Genomic DNA, 17,521 nt, shown 5'->3' on the forward strand with positions numbered 1-17,521 from the left:
AAATTGAATATTGATAGCCGAAGTTATACAAGTTTGATAGCAAAAACCGCATGGGCAGAAAGCTGCATCATCAATCATGTATTCACACACATCGGAAGTGGAGTGAAACGGTTTTTCAGCTGCGGATAGGTTTTGTGCATGTGCATAGCACATTAGTCTAGGTCACGCTTCCAAATCCCCGGCGTACAGGTATGAATAATGAGAGGTATGAGTGGGCCATTTGTTTGTAATGACCTTTTGCGCACATCTGTGTTTTCAGTATGCGGACAACCACAGAGCAGCTTAGCAACTGTTTTGAATTAGTCGACTGTTTGAAAAACTTCATTTCCTCCAGGTGTTTCACAAAGGCTGTGTAGGTGATATTGCGATTGTTTCGAATGGCATTTCTGAATACGAAAATAATCTGAATTCCAATACCATGTTCAGTCTCTCAATTTTGTAGGGAACCAGTCGTCCCCTGAATGTCTATCAGTCTAGAATGATGAGCTAATTTAGAATATTTCATTGGTCAATTCAGAGAATATTTGAAATTTTAATGACTGTTCGTTTTCTCGTTCTTGAAGCCGATAGGGTTCATTTATTATTATTGTTTAGAATAATACGTATAACTTATGCATTACAAGTTGAAAAGTGAACACTTGTAACCACGTTATACAGTCAGTTATTTATAACAAGAGCGCTCTCAAGTCACGTTCGAGCTATCTACAAGAGTGGTTGTAAACCATTGTTGAAAATGGGTCCAACGTGACTTGAAGGTCCTCCAGTCAGTGAGAGAAAACCCCGTACTCCTTGTTGAAAGAGGGCTGCATGTATGAACTATGAATATCAAGACTAAATCAGAGTGATATCACTTCCCAAAAGATATAGTAAATTATTCAATGTTGTTTTCCATCACGAACTGCTTATTATTAAATCACTTTTTTAGCAGTCTATCTGACTGCTAGTCGTTTTTTCTAAAAGCAAAAAGTGGTAGTAAATTACTTTATCACCATTTGTACTACTAATTACTAAAATACGACCTTTCTAGGAGTGGAATAACAAAGTCGGCTGATTCTTCTTTCTATTACAAATATCGAATAATAACAATAATAATAATAATAATAATATCAACACTGTTACTTTAGTTGAAGCTCGTATTATTTTATTTATTCATCCATGAATGTACATCCATGAACTCAAGGGAAGGTATGATTTGTAAGGACAATATTCGTCTACGAATTAGGCTAATCTAACCTAAACCTTCAAAAATTGATTTTCAGGATATTCAAAGAGAATAATCCTATAATAGAAAAAAGGGGTTTTTTATTTACTTGATTTATGCATGGTTTTTTCAATGAATAGGATTGTCCCCACCAGCAAATCATCATTGAATTCCATTTTTTTTAATATTCACTTAATTGGATTCAGAAAGCATCTGTTCAGTTTCTTGCATAGCAAGATAATAGCTGTTTCGTCCATTAAGACATAATTTATCATCCATTATTGGCAACCATTCCCGGAAACTATTGAATGTACATTATATTGAACTGTATCGTACATCTGGACTATTCGAATTGTATAGGATACAGAATGCTCAACTGTATTAAATACAGCATATTCACCTGTGTTTGCTCCATAACACCTGAACAGCTTCATTCAGCCACAAGCGAGCTATGAGCGTATGAAATTGCTGGATATTAGCAATATTTCAAACACGCTCACTTAAGCACAGACGCGAGGCTTACAGAATATTGAACCAGTAAATCATTTTGATACGGCGCGTTTAACTACAAATTTCCATTGAATTGAATAGAACGTGTGAGAGTCGCAACTTTACGCAGTAGCGGGTGTTACTTTGCACCAATTGCAATGGCTGTTTCTCGGGAGCGTTATAATAAATGGTAAAACATAAAAACACCACTTATCTTGCCTCAGAGGCAGGCGCTCCCAACCGCATACTGATGGTCTTGTTTTACTTTCAAGGTTTCGCCATATTTCAACGCTCTCTTTTCATCATTTCAGTCGAATTTGTTAGTTAAATTTTGTTGAAACTGTATGCTAATTGAACCTGGTTGACATTGGGGGGTTTATTTTTCAACTAACAAACTTTCATGGATATTGGACCAGCTTCGCAATATATATATATGATTATTTGTGCATGTTCATTTGGTAGGGGCTGTCTTTACATAGTTCAGTTGATTTTTTCACAGTAGTTGAATTTTGTTGTAACTTTGGGTAATTGTATACAAATTGAACCTACTTAACATGAAAGTTATCATTTTTCATCAATGTGCATGCACATTGAACCTACTTCACAAAGAGTGATTTTTTTAATTTCACAAGTTTTAAGTTTATTTTGTTTGGAGACTTTAAAAACTTGATTTTACTTGATGATTTATTTATTGGAATACTGATATTTTTTCAAACAACGTTATATAATTGCTAAAATTGAAGATCCACTGCTGGGTTACGCTGAATGTTTCTCTTCCAATCATCTTCATTATTAATTTGTGCATGCATGATCATATAAATCAATTCAGTCAAATTTGGGCTATATGTGAGTATTACAACATACATTTAAGAATATAGAAGCAGGGGAATCACTGATAACCAAACCAGTATTTCTGATATCAAACTGTTGCAAAAATTTCAAGAATATATATTCTACGCTATATTATATATAACGAATATATATAATACGCTATATTCTCGTGAAGGTGATACGTTCATTCCATATGCATCATCCGGTTCATATTATCTACGATTATAAGGCAAAATTTGTATAGTTTTTTCTTTGATTCTAGTTGACTTGTCCTTGCTATTCACATTTTTCTTCTTGTACTATTCTCAGTTTATGAAACATACATATTATCTGATACTATCGATCCCCACATTCTATTCGCTGAAGATGCATCTGCTTCTTTCACATCATTGTCTATGACACTCATTTACATCTAATTGCACTTGATTCTCTATTTTTTCCGTTACACTAACTCACGGAATGCGTGTTTAGAATTATTTGTATCAGTACAAATTATCTGTATCAGTACACTCCCAATACTATCAACACAAATACCCATTCAACACTCCTGACTTTCGCATGCAATTATTCATAATTTAACCAGCTAAATTAGTCATTCACCTGCACCGGTCCAGACATGATTAGAATTTAAATCCACTACTTGCTCCGACCCAGGCTAGTCAAATGCTTTATCCGCGATGTATGCAAAATAAGGAATTTGCATGGCTAGCCTGTGACTTACTTTACTTGACATTCAGGCCAGCCGCTATCTGGGGGAGGTGGGTACATGTTGGGGGGGAGGATTAGGAGGTTGAAGGGATGTTTTAAGGGTGAGGCACTTAAGCACTGCTGATCAATTCGTAACGACCATTTGAATTGCAGTTGTGGCTTTGCATCAGCGGAGAGGTCGAGGGTCGTCTGTTGTCTGAAATGTTTTGTCATCTGTACGCGACACTTCCATTTTCCTAAGTCCCTCCCTTAATCAACGACAGGTTATCGGTGGATGAGAGAGTGGGAGCGTAGGCATATTACTAAACAATTCTCTCTACGACTGCAGCCGGTCAGAACAGCAATAAGCACTCATCAACATGTCCGAGTCAAACTGACACATATCAGTTTTTTGTTGAAACCTTTCAATTGCATTCGTAGCTTCTGGATTCGGTACAATTTGAGATAGCGGATCTGATAAAATGATACGATCTTTTTTGTTCTAAACCTTTCAACTACGTCTGTGGGCTCTGGATACTGCTGAAATTGTACATCTGACATATGGTTTTTCTCTGTTCGAAATCATCTCTCAATTCTATTCAAAGGCTTCTGGATGAACCTACTAACTACTATACTGACATACAATCTTAAATCAATTCTCGTTCCTGTGTTACAGAAGTCACTCCAATTTGTATATGCTGTATTTTTCGAAAATTGAAGCTTGTTAAAACACCATCCAATTTTAATCATATTTCCTCAGTTCCTAGGCACAACTTGATCTCCCAAATAAATCTAAATCTGCTATTCAATCTGAATCCTGACAATGCATGTTTTCCTATTTCATCATTTCGGCACGGCAATGTATACCGCATATAAATTTTGGAAAAATAAGTCTATGGATGAATTATATTGTTACAATATCTTCTATAAACTTTAATATCCCGCGTAGTTCTAAGACAAATATGACCTGCTGTATTAAAAATTATTACATTCTGAAGTACTGGAGTCTACATTCCACATATTTTGAAATTCAACAACTTTTTTTCAATGCAATCTAAACTAAAAAGCCAAATGAGCAATTTCCTCTTAATATAGAAATGGGTTGAATATTTATAAGATATAGGTGGATCTCACCAGGACTAGTACTTCTAGCCAACTTACATAGAATTGACAGATATTGAAAGATAACAATAATAATACATGTTTATAAATAAGTAAGATATCATGTATCATAGATACACATTCACACTATAAACACTGCTCTGCTTTTGACACATTCACTCCACAGCACTACACAACTCGAAGGGTTTGGTCTGCTTCAATCTGCGCAGCATACGTGTGTTGTCAAGTAGCTGAACGACTTCTTCATTTTCATGTAGTTGGATCCTGTCTGCATGCTTGCGTGCGAAACGCACAAAACGAACTCCACCTCCAGGTCTCTGTGAATGTCGGCGTCCCGGCTGGGTCTTGGAGCATCAATGAGTTCCTCAAAATTTTGTTCTGAGATCGTTGAGTACATCCACATTTGTATTTGAATTGTTCATTATTATTGTATATTTTTCGTGAAGGAGGCGAAATGGGTTTTCACCTGTTGTCTCCATCAATCAATCAAGTTTTATTGAACAAAATATTTACATTGAAGGTCCCACTAAACTCGAAGGTTTTTCAGTAGGTGCCTATATAAGTATACATAGTAAATCATAGAATTAAGAGAAATAAAATTAACAAATTTGATAAGAGGAAGAGAAAAAAAATGTTTTTGCATGCAAAGGGAAGTTGGGAAGTGAGAAGAAGATGTAAAGGAAGGATGGTGGTGAGGAAGGTAATCCATTAATAAAAATAATTTTTATTATTGCATTACTCTTGCTGGCACAGTCCCAGAGTTGAATTCCATTTATATAGGTTCAGGATTTGCTTGTAGATGAAAATCTTCTTATAGGTTGAAAGAGCACAATTTCGGCCTATCAACCAGTAGATTTTTCTGTATCTTATCAAACAACTGATAAACTTTGTAAACTAAGATTTTTCCAACAACTCAATAAACTTCATATATGCTCCTATCCAGTAAAAATATTTGATGTATTATGAATAAACCTAGTAAAAATATAAAATATTACTTGTCTAACTTGCATCTTCTATTATATTCCTGACATTATGTAAACTACTCAAATTAGACGAAGTGACAAGTTAATAGTGGATGATTTCTGTGTTTCTGATGTAAACTGCTGATTTAACTTGTTGAATGCTATATCCAGGATTCTCTAGCTTCGAGTAGTTTCTGCTTCCTGATAGGATGGTCTTGAATCACGTGGGATGATAACGAACGCGGAACAGAAACGTGGTTTTCGAAATTTTTGTTTTGGAAATTGAATTTCTATCAACCTTTCGAGCTGACTGGTAATTACTGACTTATCTAGTCACTTTCCGTCAGCTCCAATTACAAGTTTCCTTTGGCTTCTACTTCCAGTTCAGATTACTTGATTGAACAAACTAAGCTGAATCAAAGTAAACTAAACTGAGGTAAACGAGAATGGAGTCAAATAGTTGAGAGTAATCTAAGCTCAAGTTGAGTGAACTAAAACAAGCTGAACTATATAAATACTGTACCCACGCAATGAAATAACTGCACTATTTCAATGACACTCTCATTTTATTATCTCATATTATTCCTTCTCATGAAAGTTATTCACTATCTCTGTTCCGTATTAGACTATCAAATATTTTATCAAAGATCATTGATAGTGTAATAGTTATTGGTTTAAGAAAAATATGTGATAGTCCCTACATAATATTATTATAGTGTATTATTCGAACGTATGCACAATTTCAATGAATATCTTAGCATACTAATTCTAGAAAACTTCAATGGTATCTTGGACTTATTATCATTTGACTTGTTACTACCAATTGTTTTAAGATTCATTATGATTTGCTACGACTAATTAGAGTTATGATTAGTATGTAGGAAAGGATGTATACGAAAGATTTTATCAATTGGTGAAGGTCTATATAATAAATGAAAAAGTGATTAATAAGCAAACATCTAGAATATCAATTGAATTATTACTATGCATTATATAAACGTAATTCTTCGAACAGACTGGAAGTGTACAATAAAGTTTTCTGCAACAAGGATTTCACAGTCTATTTATACGAGAAATTTAAATTTAAAAAATTCTCAGGATTGAGAATATTAAGCCATTTATGAATCCAAGAAGATTTTCCAGTCTAAATTGAAATGAGATTTTCTTCGCCTCTGCTGTCATGAAATGTCTTTGTCACAGTCATTCTCAAGTTGTTAAAGATTTTACTGTCACCATTCTATCCTCCATAAGGAAATAATTGGATTGGATGATAAGATGTTGAAAAAGGTCCCCAGCACGGTTTTTTTAGAACTCATCCTTTTGAGTAGAAATGCAAACAAGCAGGTGTTTTCAGATTGTTTGAATTTTAAATTATCGCCATGCTTGGCGCTTCGAAAATGAATGAGTTGTGAATCGCATTTCCATATTCATGAAGGGAGAGAGAGAAAAGTTTTTCCAAGGGCAAATCTATTCCAGCGACAGACACAATCAGCGTTTTCCGACTGATCTTAGGTCGGCCCTTTCTTCCCTCATAAAGCTCTCAGGCCCTTTATACAGGGATTTTGTCAATTCCAAGTTCTAGCTGCTGGCTTCTAGCAATGGGAGCTGAGCCAGAAGATTTAGAGATCAAAACTTTCGCCTGTGTCCTGTGGAATGTGTTTCTTCGGAATGGATCATTTGATTCTGGGGGTGCCTTGTGTTGTGTAACTTATATTTTGCAATACAGTCTACACGATAGAAATGAGGTAATTCGAGATAGAAGATACCATGATCTGATTTAATTCAAATTCTAGAATTCTAGTCGATTACATAATATTTCATTTCATAATTAATTTAATCAATGAAATCAATCAATTCATGTTAAACCAATTTTGGGAATTCTATCTGATTTTCTCTGATAAAATTACCGAAAATAGAAAGGCTTGATTCAAAACATTAATTGAAACTGAATTTCTTATTTCATCCACAGAATATCATGTAATAAATATAGTTTTGTAAATAATCAATTCAAGAGTAGAATGATGCATTATAAACTAGAAGCAGAACCAGCTCTGAACATGAAAGAATTGGAAAATTAAGTATATTTTTATTAATTGATTATTATTTCTATTAGTGAGATAGATTGAATTTAAATTAAATCTTGAGAATTGAAATTGGAATTTTAATTTTGATTCGATTGAATTTTCAATTTAAATTGGCAGAGCTGTATAACAGAAGATACTATTTACACTCTATTATTACACTAATAGACTAATTTAGACACTGAATAGACACTAATTTTACTATTACACTAATACTATCAAAACCTTCAAGGCTGAAGCAAATAATGTTCGTTAATAAAAATACACTCTAGCCAGAACTAATATTCTACTACTCTTCAAGAATTCACAGCAAATTGAATTTGATTGGAAGCCCAGAGCTTGATTGGAATTTGTTTAATTTGCTAGTAACAACTTTGACCACACAATGGAATTTTATTGAACTCTTTAACATTACAGTTGAATAAATACTCAGAAAATACTCAGAGTTGGTATTTTCCAATCTTCGAACATGATACAAAGTTGCTCCGCTCTTTTGAGATAATTATTTTCGATGAAAAGTTATCAACTGAAGATCAAACTTCCAAATCGTCCTCTGTATAACTGTTTGGAAATTATAATAGGGACGAAATAATGAATTCTGTTTGAAATAGTGAGAAAACGTAAGCTATTGATCCATAAATCATTGCAAGCAGAAATTGGAGGGAACACCAGAGAGAGTCAAAATAATGATGTAATGGATGAAATTGACAGCAGTGTTGGAAATCAATCATGAGCCGTGGGTGGGCCTCTGATTTAGAGGAAGGAAAAGAAATGTAGGAAGAGGAAGGAGGAACAAAAGGAAGACGAAGAAGAAAGAACAATTTCAAATATCGAGACGTGTCTATAAAGGATGAAGATAGAATTAGGTCACGATTATTGAGAGAAATGGAAGCAACTGGATCAGGTAATGTTTGCTCAAGTCATTTTTATTGCGAGCTTTTTCATTTAAAATATCAAGTATTGATCGTAACCAATACCTACTATTCCTTAGTATATAGAAGTAATAGTAGGTATTGTCGTAAATGCTCCTATTTGACTCTTATTCGCTTTTATTAATTCCTGCATTGCAGCTAACAAAAAAATGTCATCACAAATCACTGGTGTATTATGTATAGTACGCGTCCCGTAGTTTGCCTCCATGACTTTGAAACTTGGCAAGGTATGGTTCGCGGGGTGATATTCCTACTATTAAAAAACATCCGCTCCAGAGTACATAGATCCCTAGATGGAGGAAGCTCCCTACTAGAAGTTCGGTGTTTTTAAACGGGTAGTATTGTAGTCTAGTTGCTCTTCGCTGATAGGCAAACCTATGAGACCCGGACTGAATCTTATATTCTGTTTTTCATCCTAATAATGAAAACAAGAGCTTCAGAGGTCAGCAGATAAACGTGGATGATTTTCCACTTCGATAAACTCTAAAGGGGTCAAACTGGTGAGCGTAGCCAAGCTGATTCCAAGTAATCACCCAAATACTTGATACGTGATTAATTTTGTGATACCTGATACTTTGTGATACCTGTGATATTGATGAATTTAATCTATACTTCCAGAATGATGGGACAGAAATTTAAATAATGAGTCTCATGGTCTTACAAAATTCTATACAACAATTTGTTCATTGTTCATTATATAATGAGCAATATATTGAGTTACAAAGGATAAACAATGGATTGTTTATTCTATGGTTATATCTTCGAAATAAACTCATGGTGCTCTCATTAATGTAATGAAACTACATTGTTAACCACATTGAAACTAAATGTTACCTGGTGTAACTCAAATTAAAACTCACTTCAACTTTGAACCAATCAAAGTACGAGTATTTATTCTAAATATGAAGCTGTTATCTCAAATCTCAGGATGTAACAATCTTTGATGTGTGAAAGACAAAAATACACCCACTGTTCACTAATATCTCTATATTATTAGAATGAACATCATCATGATAGTGTAAACAAAAATTCCTTCAACTTCGTAAGCTGACGTTTCAAAGAGTCTTTGAATTGAGGAAGGAACTCACGTTCCTATTTTCATGATGGCAGTTCTAGAAGCAGCTTTTTCCCAGAAACCAGAGAGTAATATTCGAAGTGAATGTGTTTGAAAACTTCCGAAGTAATTCGTATTCTTGTAAAACTGCTTTAAGCTTGTGACGTGTGTTTGGTTGACTGAATGCAAAATCGACAGCTCTGAAAATTGTAATTTCAAGCTGTCCCAATATTTATGCCGTTGTATTCTAAGAGTAGCTTCATATGCTGATGTTTTCTTTGGAGGATTGAAAAAACACAAGAGAAGCTGACGAGCCTTGCATACTCATGCCGCAAGTCTTGCATTTTACATCAATTCGTCTCCCGTTAAGCGATTCCAAGAAATTTTGGAGGAGTGATATAACTGGGATCTCTCTCGCTTATATCGACACCAGACAGATACGTTACAAAGCGAGCAAGGGGAAAAATACTCTTAAATTTACAAACACAAAGCACAAATGAACATTCACATCTACCAGCTACTGAGCGTACAGTCGTGCAAATCATACGAAAAATGAACGTGTCGTTCTCTTCAGAGTAATTTAAATAAACATATACAAATTTGCCATGGGAAGTTCACGGAATAGTAATAATCTTGTGAACCACATAGAGTAGCTTATACAAAATTCTAAGGCTGACACGGGTCATGTCTTCTGAGTTCTGTAGGCTATATGTGGAAGCCTCAGACCTTATACTTTCAAATTGATAGTAAAGTTTTGTTCCTATTGAGAAACAAAGTTATAAAATAAAATAAAAACAAACACAAAAGGTAGTATTTAGATTCCTCCTACAACTTTATCCTTCTATGTGTAAAATATGTGCATGATTTCGAATTCTTATGGAGAACGCATGAATTCGAAATCAAATAGGAAATCTTACTGATCTATCATGCTAAAGAACTGCATCCGATCATGCTCTGGAAAGATATTCACGTGAACTGTCCGTATTCTTCTTGCCCAAGCTGACAGTTCTTGAGTGAAACTCACTATGAATTATGGACATCAATGAACATTCTGATTGGTTCAGACAGTCATGAGGATTCTATTAATTATGTTCCCTGCAACAAGTATAATCCTCTCTCATGACTATAATTCATTAGCCTAGTAGCAGTTGGATAATTCCATTTAACAAAAAGAAATCAAGTCGATAACCCTAGTTAATCATATTTTTAGAATATGATTGATTTCGAAAAATTATTGATTCATATCTACTCATTCTAATTATCAACTACCTATGACGACATGTAATTCTTTTCATCATTTATGTAGTGGACTGACATCTTATGTTAGTTGTAGCATCATATTGTTAGAATATGATTTATGTTGAAAAAATATTGATTCATATCCACTCATTCTAATCATGAACTACTTATGATGATTCATATAATTCTTCCAAAATTATTCATTTAGAGGACTGACATCTAATGTTAGTTATGCCACATATTGTTAGAATATAATTGATGTTGAAAAATTATTTATATTTATATCCACTCATTCTAATTATGAACTGCTTATGACGATTCATATAATTCATTCAAAATGATTTATGTAGTGGACTGACATCATATTGTTAGAATTTGATTGATGTTGAAAAATCATTGATTTATATACGCTCATTCTAATCATCAACAACCTATGGCGATTAATTATTCAACCGATTAATTATTTGACCATTAATTAGTACACTGACATCTTATTGAATTGATTTATCATAATATCATGAGGTAGAATCGTGACGTTTTGTTGAAAGACTTGTTCATTGAATTCATACACTACTGAATATTATGTTAATTAATGAGTAAAGATTGAAAGAGAACAATTTCCATATATTGTGATTTGGCATAAGATTGTAAGACTTTGTTGGATTACTCTCCAAAAATAGCATAATCTCCCACTCAGGACAATATCAAGCTCAAGCTTATTCCCCAACAGAACCCTATAACTCATGAGGAATACGAAAAACGTTTATATAATCAGGATAGCTCCCATGTTCTCAACACACAGCCTTCAGTCAGCATCGAGATAAGTCGCATGCAATCTGAATGCACAATACCCAGCTGAACAGATCCAACTGAGATAAAATCAAATGAGTGTTCCATATGCTTTCTTTTTGAGGGAAGAAAAGAAACGCTGAATTTTCATTTCATATTTTCCGTTTTGTTCGTGACTTGACCCACACAGACGTATTTCTTCGATACGCATCTTTTCGAGAACACTGCCAGCGGGCAGAAAAATGTAGCTTTGTGTAGTGCTTTTCATCCATGTTTATTGCATTTTTGTTTGATCGATATTCTCCAGTCGTTATGAAACGTTTCTCGTCTGGAAAATGAAGCTTGTTCCAATAATATTTTAGTGTGCGGCGGCGATCTTGAGTGCGGTGCTTTGTAACATCAATTGCTCGACAATTCATCGTCCGAGAGAGTTATATTTTGCTTCGTCACTCAAAGGATTCATTCTTCATTTATTCATTGCTCTATTCATTCATTCTCCGTAGTACATAAATATGGAACGTATTTTCTATGCAACCTAGCGGTGCTTTTCATGCGCCATTGATAAAAATGAAACCAGATAGATTAGAAAAAGTAGCATCGTTGAATGAGACATTGAAAACGCTTTGTTGTTCGATGGATAGCATCAACAAACAATATTTCTGGAAAATGCCTTCTCTCTTTTATTCATAAGTCTGATTAAAACGAAAAATTTAGGAATATTTCGCGAAAAATTGTACAGTAGATTAACAGGATCGGATGTCTCCTTGTTATTAAATGTTTTGCATTATAATTATTTTGTCAATTGTTTCGTATCGACTCTCTAATGATAATGATCATTGTAATATGCTTAATGTCTGATACTGACTATAACCTATCGTATCCAATTTCAGAATTTGAAATTCATTTATCAATATTGATCTAGGTATCAGGAAAATAATTAATATTCAGTCTAATTGAAGTCTTGTCCCACAAGACGTTTGATAAACTAAGAAAACGTGAAACTTCAACTACAATACGATTGAAAATCGCACGTGCAATTCTCAATGACTGAACCAAGAAACTAGAAATCGTGTAACTGTATTGATTCTAATTCTCCTAGGACTTCATCTAGGTCCTAGTCTGTTTTATTCTTAATTTCACATGAATGATGATATTGTATCCAATATGGTCTAGTATTTCTCAATAAAATGGATAAATCTAAATTCAATCATAAATATTTCTCCATTCCCTTTGACATAGATAAAATCATAGCAATCTGTTTCTACTGGAATGCACTTTAAAAATTTGTCATGGCTCAATTTTTGTATACACTTATGTTCTGGACTGAAAAAAAAGTGGTTTACAAGGAAAATGATGTTCATGATGGAGAAATATTTGTTGATGGCGAATATGAGAACAGAAATTGATGGGGTACACCATAAAGGGGTAAACAATGATAGAGAAACGCAGAGTGGAAAATCACAAACATGATTACTTTTAATTAAGATAGTACGGTAGTAATTTCCTCCAACCTAGTCCATTATCCTACCCTCGTTATGAAGAGGTTTTAAAAGAGAGAATACAATGGAGACGTCGATAATGATTATGGAAAAAGGGTTGAAGTCGATAGTGATCGATACCATAATGAAAGACTAGACGGTAAATGAGAAGAGTCAGTAGAGAAGGAGATAAATAACTCATCTTTCTTTCTTTTCCTGTCGTGAAATTCTGTCCAAGTCTCAGACAGACTTGAACCTTCTTCAATATCAAAGAGTTCAATGCTCATTAGCGTTTTATTTTGAAAAAGTAAATGTTTTTGATAGTGGTTCTAGTGTTCTCTATTGAGAAAATGTATCATGATATAGTCCACTGGAGCCATCATAATTGATAAGAGGGGGGAATAATTTAATGAGATTAGTTAGTTCCAGGGTAGAAGTCTGTCGAATCGAATCGATTTATTCATTAATTTTCACAAACACTAATTATTCAAATGATTAGAAGAGAAATTATTTCAGAAGCGAGCTCTCGGAACATTTCTCTTTGTAGAGTTCCAAGAATTATGAAGAAAAAGAACTACATAGCAGGACTTCAAATTTCTTCATTTGATACCTCTGTAATGATAACCCCAGTGATCACCTATTTCATACTTAGTAATCATACGCAATAATATGATACCTATTTATGATTCCTGAGTGAATTCCTGCTCGATATAGAAATCCCTATTAAAAAGTCATCTATTCTGAACTTTTACACATTTTTTGTACTGTTTTGAAGCAATTTCATCAGTTTTGAAAAGTGGTGAAGGTTTGGTTTTAGTTTGATATACTTTTGAACTTGTACAACTAAACTTGCACTGTCCACTTGTACAAAAAAGTTTAATATTGAAGCTTGAAGTTCATAAATTGTAACGAATTGGTAAACCATGTTCTGCAAATATTTGTGATACTCTTATTTATGTTTGTTTATTATGGATACAGAGGAATGGAACAGGCTCTGGATTCTCAACTAGCAGAATCCATACGAAAAAAATAACTTGAAAATCTTGCTTTTATCTTGGTACTGCGAAACCGCGTCTACCATCTATTCTCTTCCAATGAACGAGACGAATTTTACATAGGATATTCACAGGTACCACTACATTGAGCATAAAAATAGAAACTCTTTATCGTATTCAAAGAGCAGAGCAATAGATGAGGATGAGGAGGAGGAGGAGGAGGAGGAAGAGGAAATAACGATCTTTTTCAGATTGTGATACTCGAGGCTTTTTGGGGTAAGCGAAGTGAGTACACCGGGATCAAGCTTCATTTTTCATTCCGGCAACGGTGAAAAACGTTCGGCTCTGTATTTTTATCCGCATTCAAACGCAGAACTCAGATTTTCATTTTTCCCTCGTGGATTTACATGGATATTGTGGCTCGGCATTTACACCAGTGATCTGTCCAGTTATTTAAGCGAGGTATACGTGTATATGTCCTATTCTAATTTTTCGATTCAGATACTCGAGGTGGATGAGGTGCAAAATAAAATAAAAATGATTTATTGTATAATTTCACAGCCATTCATCTACGAAAATGTGTGTAAATTTTCACTCTGCATTGATGAAGAATGGTTGATACTCTCGATTCATCAGACTTCACTATGACTTTTTTTCTATTCGTGAAATGTTCTTGAAGCATCAACATAGAATAACCAATCTATCAGTATTCCAAGTATCATTATATAGTATCAATATTAATTAGTATAAGCATAGAGAAACGATAGCTTAGATATCCCATGGTATAGGGCGTTTATGTCGCAAGTTTTACTGTTATCCCAAGCCGATAGTTCACATAGTTCTTTCCTATGCAGCTGTGTGACGCTGGTAGTCTCTCAAATTATGCCGTTCATACACTATCACCCCAACAAAACAGTAAAAATTGACAATAATCGACAGTAATCGGCTTGAGATAACAGTGAAAGTTGCGACATAAATTCCCTATACCATGGGATATCTACTTACGCTATTGTTTCTCTATGGTATAAGTATCAAGTTTATATAGTATCAATATTAATAAGGCCACTGGTTCCTCAGCTTATCTTCAGGCTTCACCTTTTCAATAGTAAAATATGTCTGATAATGTTTATCAAATTTAAAAGGTATTGTGAAATTTTTTCTCATGGGACAAGAACTCGCCATTTGTTTATTAATTCAGTTACGGTACTCAAGCGTGTCACTCTTTGAAGCTTAATCCTTAACTTTTTATAGTTTTCTGTTAGCTCTAATCTTGTTATTCGAAGTCTGGAAATTTATTTTCAAACACCCCAAATTTATAGTTTAACTACATCATTAAAGGATTCATATCCTTAAATAATTCCTCAAATTTATTATTACTTGCTAAGCACTCAATTTCATTGAAACAGACAGATATTTTCTACTCGTATAAATTTCCAAAATCTATTAAAAAAAAAAACATCAACCAACTCCAGAAACGTCAACTCTTGAACTAAATTCAGTGGCATTTGTTCACACTTATTAATCATTTTTACAAAACATTCTTTTTAATAATTCAATTTGGCACTTTGGAGTAACCAAATTTGTTGGAACATGTCGATTTTAGCAAATGAAACTCAAATGTACCTACTGGTTAATTCATTTGAAATACTTTTCTAATAGGGTCAGCTCACCTCTGACACAGGAGTTGAGCTCGAGAAACTTGGAGCGATGTTTGCGCAGCTCCTTGATACGAAATTCCTCCTCAGGCGACTCGATGGCCGAGAAAATGGCGGCGCCGGCCAGCAAAAAGAGCGCGTAGAACAGTAGCAGACCGAAGAGGCGCAGAGTTGAGGGCCTGAGGCCCCCGGGAGCGGCATGGACCCGCATCGTGCCGCCTTCAACGCGCTACTGCCGCCTCCGGAAGCCAGATGCCACCCCCGATCGGCGCTAGCCAGCGCGCAAGATTCCTTCCGCCGCCTCCACCTTCACCACCCCCGATACATTCACTCTCTCTCATGTTCCGGACCTCCCTCACCGGGCCTCACGTTGCGATGCCCAAATTTCCAAACGATTGATCTGCCACTTCCTCCAGGCTTCTCTTGCCGCTTGCCTCTGCACATCAACTCTGACACCCGGCCGCTGTTCTCTGATTTATAGCCTACAAAGCTTTGGGAAAGTAATGCAATTTTCTTGTTTTGCTTGCTGGTACCTTTGTACTACTCAACCTGATATAACTTCGATCAAAGCCAATAATGGCCGTATTTCCGAACTCGTATGTAATTTGGAAATCTGATACCTCATTAGATTAATGATTATACGAAAGTGGAAACGTTGGAAGGAGTACAATAATGACCACTCGGCCGCTCTCTAATTTATTGCATAGAGATCTTTAGAAATGTTTTTTGTCTATCTGTTATGCTTGCTAGATACCCTTATACAGAGTGAGTGAGAAGTCCGAGAACGGCTTAGCATCTAACACACAAAGGTAATGTGACGGTGGGTGTGATTGGGGATCCTACTCAAATTTGATATACTACTTTACTATGACTTAAAAAATCTGGTCCGCCATCTTGGATCCGCCATTTAGAATTCAACTTCATGTTTTTAAATAGGAAGGTGGTCATGCGATGATTTCGATACGGAATTTCAAGAAGAAATTAATGGCGAAAATCGCACATCGATATCTCAGGTTTTATAACCTTGCGGGGACCTTCCTTTTTTATTGTATTACTTAGTTTAATACTGTGTATTATTATTATTATTATTATTGTAATTCTAATTTCTAAGTTTTTATCTTTTGTTATTATTATTAAGGATAAATAAACGATTCTTGATTTGAATCAATATTCATCATTGTTGGCTTCTGCTACTCCGAAAACTGGCCACTTTCTCTTTTATAGGTTACGAATCTTTGTAGAAGTAATTTAGTTTTACTTTTTCTCTTCCTGGGTATTGAATATACCTTTCATTGAACCTGATAATACTTTGATCGAAGTCATAAGGTGATGACGTCAGCACTTGACACGAATCTTCCGAATCACTCCGGCTTTTGTCAATTTGATGTAAATGATGAATTCCTCACATGATCAAGTGAATGAATATTTGAGTTTCAATGTTTGTAATGAGAAGCATTCTATCTTATTTAATCCCACCCTGGAGAAGATTGGTTAGTCTACGAATAGAACTGCATTAACAAAGCACTCTTTTCAATACGTGTCATTTTCCACCCCCATATAACCTATTTCTGAAACTCTATAATACAAACCTTCTAGCCAGTCAAATTCACAAGTTATCTAACGCCATATCTACAGATTCTTTCAATAATAGCTGGAGCTATTTGTATGCTGAACATGATACGCCAATATGTAAATTCCATTTACAATTGAACCTTTCAAAAACAAGTTCCAGAGTTATTTATAATCTTTAAGAATAGCAAGAAGCTCCACAATGTTATCTAGAGCTGCTTGTATGAGCATAATACGCCAACACTTTTATTCCCCCGATTTGTTAGCTGAATGCAAGTGTAGGATCGTGTGCCTTGCTGAATAGACAGGTACGTGGAAAGAATGGCGAATAAGTTGCAAGTTGTGTTGTTGCGAAAGCTTAGACGCCCGGCAAGAATGTTGGTCGGGGGGAAAGCATGGACACGAAGGTGGAAATGGCGAGCGAGGTAAGTTAAACA

At 34.8% G+C, this 17,521-nt stretch overlaps 1 protein-coding gene across 1 annotated transcript in view; it reads right to left on the bottom strand.

The window, feature by feature from the left end:
• LOC111051793 (potassium channel subfamily K member 1) overlaps positions 1-15,747 on the bottom strand; it is a 112,982-nt gene extending 97,235 nt beyond the window's left edge. The window contains exon 1 of the mRNA XM_039432187.1: positions 15,531-15,747. Within this exon, the coding sequence (XP_039288121.1) occupies positions 15,531-15,726 (196 nt within the window). The 5' untranslated portion in view covers positions 15,727-15,747. The remainder of the gene's footprint in view (positions 1-15,530) is intronic.
• Positions 15,748-17,521: the final 1,774 nt, after the last annotated feature.

The sequence above is a fragment of the Nilaparvata lugens genome, chromosome 7 (assembly GCF_014356525.2).
Source record: "Nilaparvata lugens isolate BPH chromosome 7, ASM1435652v1, whole genome shotgun sequence".
In the NCBI taxonomy this organism is placed as follows: domain Eukaryota; kingdom Metazoa; phylum Arthropoda; class Insecta; order Hemiptera; family Delphacidae; genus Nilaparvata; species Nilaparvata lugens.